This window comes from Neophocaena asiaeorientalis, unplaced genomic scaffold (genome assembly GCF_003031525.2).
Source record: "Neophocaena asiaeorientalis asiaeorientalis breed wild unplaced genomic scaffold, Neophocaena_asiaeorientalis_V1.1 scaffold182, whole genome shotgun sequence".
Taxonomy (NCBI): domain Eukaryota; kingdom Metazoa; phylum Chordata; class Mammalia; order Artiodactyla; family Phocoenidae; genus Neophocaena; species Neophocaena asiaeorientalis.
Genome location: NW_020174648.1, coordinates 2,355,608 through 2,360,664, shown reverse-complemented (window position 1 = coordinate 2,360,664; position 5,057 = coordinate 2,355,608). Strand labels below are relative to the sequence as shown.

General features: G+C 53.0%; 1 protein-coding gene across 1 annotated transcript; it reads right to left on the bottom strand.

Annotated features, from left to right (window-relative positions):
• Positions 1–4,237: 4,237 nt before the first annotated feature.
• CLEC20A (C-type lectin domain containing 20A) lies at positions 4,238–4,665 on the bottom strand. Its single transcript, XM_024758778.1, is given in 2 exon segments — positions 4,238–4,386; positions 4,389–4,665. Coding segments are annotated over 2 exon segments (426 nt in total).
• Positions 4,666–5,057: the final 392 nt, after the last annotated feature.

Here is a 5,057-nt window from a genome sequence, read left to right as displayed (position 1 = left end):
GATAGTAGTGATGATTGTACCACCTGGGTATGTACTAAATCTCACTATACTGGCCACCTCAAAAGAGTGAATTTTAAAGGTACATGAATTATATCTCAATAAGGCTGACACAAACAAGAAGGAAAGAAAGAAGGAAGGGAGGAAAGAGAAGAGAGACGGAAATGACAAGGCAGCATGAAGTCTGTTGCTGAGGAGAAGTTTCACACACAACATCCAGAATAACCAGGTGGGCCTCTGGTTCCCATGTGACTGTGGTGACAACAACAGTGTCAGTAGCTAGTATCTTTTGGGTGCTTACTCTGTGCCAGGGTCTCTACTAGGTCCCTTATATTTATTCTCATTCATTCTTCAAAGCCATCTTATGAGGTGCGTCATCAATACCATTTTGTGTTTTCCACATGAGGGAAATGAGGCTCAGAGATGCCGCTCGTCTTATTTCTAGCAAGTGATAAAGTCCGATTCCAAAGCCCACACTTTTAACCTCTTTACTGCGCAATAAGTAATTGCTGTTGCTACTTGCTAATGCCCTGAGGCTAGATGGAATCAGCCATTAAATTAAATTAAAACCTGTTCCAGAATAACTCTGCTCCCCTCAGAAACTAGAAATACTTCCTTAGGTGTATCCTCACCACCTCCGGCTGCCAAGAAAACCCGTTTCCCATCCCAGCCTAGCCTTGGTGGGTCAAGGGGCAGCGGGGACGACTGTCACGCACCGTGGAAGCAGATGAAGGGTTTCAGGGAAAAGCAGGCCACTGCAGAAATTCTGGCGGAGAAGCTCCAGTAGCTGCGGAGACCCGCACATAGTCCTGCCCCAAACTCAGGCACCTGCAGCCAGGTCGGGACGCTGGCACCCACGTCACTGGAGCATCTCAGAGACCCAGAGGCCGCACTGAAGTAGAGGTCAATCCAGGCTTCAGTCTTACTCGTGATGGATTTCAAGGCCTCCTTGTCTGTCTCCTCAGTCACCGTCTGCAGGTCAGCCAGGTCTGTGTGGTGTCTGCGGCATTACCTCACAGCTGCCAGCCACTTCCTTTCTTGGTCAAATTGCTTGAAGTTCAGATTGCCGATCTGAACCTCAGCTGCGGGCAAAGAATGTAGAGACCACAGGCTTGAGGTCCAGGATCTCTGCCCGCTCAGCCCTCATCGCCCCCAGGACAGAGCCCTGGTTTGGGCCCTGCCCTTGTTCCCCATCCTCAGGTGTTAGGTTTGATCAAACCCACAAGTCTATAGGCAGACTAAATACCAGACTGGGAGAGTGAATGAGCTATCATAGCAGCAGCTGGGGGAAAGACCAGTCATTAGGAAAGGCAGGGGTTAAGAACTCTCCTCTTGGCTGTATGGCCTTACAAGTCAAGTCTAAGCCTCAATTTCTCCATCTGTACAACAGGGATAATAATAGTACCTAAATATATTTCGTTTAAAGGATTAAATGAAACCACGTATACAAATATTAAACACTCAATTAAATGGTAGGGTTAAACTTTGCAGGGACGTGATGAGGGAGATGGGATGATCCTGGTCTGGAATCAGCCTCATTTGTGGTTTCCAGGGCCTGTGCCTGCCGCATGGGCTCTCAGGAGGCTCCCGGCTGAGGCAGGGTAGAGGGAGTGTGTGATAGTCTCAGGCTCACACCATCAGGAGAGCCAGGGACAAGAGGTGAGCCTGGCGAGGGGCACACCTGCTGGTCGGTGGCCCTGACTTCTGGTGGAGCTCAGACCAAGACTCAGACTCTCACAGCCTCTACCTCCAGCCCCCGCCTGCCCTGCCCCTGGTCAGGCCTGTCTCATCTGCAGCACACAAGCATCTGTGATTCTAAACGAGGGAAGTTTGGAAAGGAGGTGCTTTGGCACCACCTGAGGGATTGATTCCAGAGACCTGTTAAAGGAAACACCTGTGTTTGCAAAATTGGGAATCACATCCTCAGATAGGGCCTCCCAACCTCTCTGACACATGCCTGCTCACCAAAGCCCCGTCAAGATTTGCCTATTTCCCTCATGTTCCCTATCTAAACTGGTCTTTTAAAGCTACCCTTTTTCAAGCACCTGGTCCTCGCCAGCCCTGAGCTTTGCGTGTCGCACACGTCACCTTTTAAAATCCTCACTATAATCCTGAGACGCAGATTAACCTCATTTACGGAGGAGAAACGGGAGACTCGGGGAGGTGATGACTTGCCCAAACTCATGCCTTATTAAGTAGCAAGACGAGATTCAAAGGCGGGTCCGCCCTCCTCGGAAGCCTGTGCTATCTTCACTCCACAGCACCATGTTCCACAACGAGCAGAAAACCAACTTTACAAAGCAGGCTGAGGAGTGAATTTCCTTTGAAGTGTCTCTAACCAGACACCAAGAAACGCTTTGTAAAATATCAGGGCAGTACCATCCCCCTCACCAGGTGGATGGGCCTGGACTGCGGAGAGGTGCTACCCTTGCCCCCCACCCCCAAGCCGCTAAGGGTAGGGGCACCAGAAGACTGGGATGCAGCCTGGACTGGTTGGAGTCCCGGGGCCAGCTGAATAACAAAAGCATTGAGCCTCTGCTTGTGTGTCAGCCTGGGGGCCGCAAAGCCAGGGGATCCCTGGGCCAGGCAGGGGTGGGGGAAGCCAGCTGGTCCAGGTGGACAAGTGCAAGGGAAGGCGGAGCCCTGGAGCCCTGAGTGTATACCTGGCTTTGGAGAGGTGGTCAGGCTGAGAGCCGGTTCCAGGAGGGTGTGGGGCTCCAGGGCAGGATCTGTGAAACGGGCCACATGTTATGGGGCGGGAGTGCGGCCACCCAGCGTGCTCAGTGGGCACCGGGAATCGCCAAGTTGAAGCCAGGAGAAACGTAGCTCCAGGGTAGAGAGGCTCCTTTGTTCCTATCTACGTGTAGTCCATAAATAGATATATCTATTGAGCACCCACTGTGTGACAGACACTATCGTAGGCCCTGGAAAAATAGCAGGTATAAGACAAGCAAGATCTTTGTTCTTGAAGAGAATGTGAGAAGGAGCCAGCCTTGCAAAGAGGTAGGAAGGAATACCCCGGGCAGAGCTAAGGTGGGAAGGGGGCCACGTGTGTTTGAGGAGTGGAAAGCAGCCAGTGTGGCCAGGGAGAGAAATAGGAGATGAGGCCAAAGGTCTCAAGCAGGGCTGGGTTGGCTACAAAAAGGAAGTGATTCTAAGTGCTAAGGGAACCTACTGAATGTGTTTAAGCAAACTGGTCTGATTTACATTTTCAAGAGTTCACTCTGTACAGAACAGACGGGAGTGGGCCGGGCAGATGCCACGGAGAGCTGTGCTGGTGTGTGGACCTGCAGAGCTGGAGAGAAGTGGATGCAGTTAGGACACGTCTGAGTGGAGTCCAAAGACTCCAGGGGGAGTGAGGGAGAGCCCCACACACACAGCCCTTCCTTCAAGGGGGCTCCCATCCCCACCCCGGCACACTCACCACTCCTGGAAAAATTTCTTTTCTGGCTTGGGCATTGCCAGATCAAACCTAGGCTACCCTGGGCTACATTTCAAGGCCCCGTGACAGGCATGGTGTGCAGAGAACTGGGGACATGTCGGGTTGGTCCCCCATACCCCTATATGAGGAGTTGGGGTGTGCCTCGGCTGACTGAGAGAAAAGCAGAAATTGGCACTTTTTGTCAGGAACGTGCTGTCTATAACCATCCCCCGTGTGATCTCAGCACCTTTAAGACAAGGGTCAGTGGCATGGGCTGCCTGGGCAGAGAGGAGCCAGCCAGGGGGCAAGGATGGGGGGCCGTTCCCCAACAGCCGGCACCAGGTGCATTGAGTAAATGTTTTTTCTGCAGAGGGGCACCCACCTACCTCCCCAAAGCAGGGGTTCTCCCAGAGAGTGGCTGTTCCACGTTCCCCCAGTCCCGCGAGACAAAGCCACCCTGCACTTTAACGAGGAGAGAGACCTTGGACTCTGCTCTGGTTTCTGCACAGACGCAAATGGATCCCCAACCTGACTTTCCCATTTTCCTCCCTTTCTTTTTCCTCTTTCCCCAGATCCTTAATTGGCAGAAGGAGGGGACGTAGTGGAACATTTCAGATTTTACTTTTTGAATACCCTGATTTACACCCGTTTCTCTGATGGAGCGTTTGGAATGAGGGACAGAAGAGATAGAAACTAAGGTGGCAGAGAAGGATGTAGCAAAAAAGCATTAAGCAGTTAGTTGTCCTCTGAAAGGCTTGAGCCAGACCCAGGCTCGCTCACTCTCTCTCTCTCTCTCATTTACTCTTGAGAAGCAAAACCCTAGGAGGAAGACCAGGCCCAGAATATGACTCTGAACACACCGTAGTAGCAGATGAAGGGCTTCTGAGCAGTGCACGAGGCGGCCCCCAGGCTGGGGAAAATGGCTATTGAATACAGAGTGGCACAGAGACCCTCCTCGAAGACGGCGGCGAGCTCCACACTGGCACGCTGAAGGTGGAGCCGCTGGACCATCTCAAGCCCCCGAGGCGCACGTGGAAGAAGAGGGCGATCCAGGCTGCGGTGCTGCTGGTAAGGGAACAGAGGGTCTTGATGTTGCTCCAGTCGCTCATGCTCGGCAGGTCGGCCAGGTCTGTGCGGTGCTGCCGGCAGCACTCCAGGGCCTCAGACCAGCTCAGCTCCTCTTCCACCCTCCAGAAGGTCTTGCTATCACTGGTCAGCTGCAGGGCTGGGGTGGGAGAGATTGTCATCGTGTGGTTGCCCCTACCCTACTTCCAAATCCCAGGTGTTCAGCCGCACCCCAGGCAGCCTCCCCAGCCTCTCCTAACCCACTCCACCCCTCACCTCCCGCCCTCCACTTGCACAGCTCCACAGCTCTGCTTCCGGGCCTCTGCACAAGCTGCTCTCTTGGCCTGAAAGACTGGCCATCCTCACCTGCGCCCTCGATCCCCCATTCTCCCATTTCTCATCTCCCCCTTCCCTCTGCCCCATCCCGGGCAGGCTCCCTTCCTATGAGCCACAATGTACCTTTGTTAATGCTTAGCAACAGAAAGTGTTTACTGAGCACTCACCAGGTGCAATTAGCTCACTGAATCCTTTGCAACAACTAACTCCCTAGGAGAGACATCACCATGACTGTTTT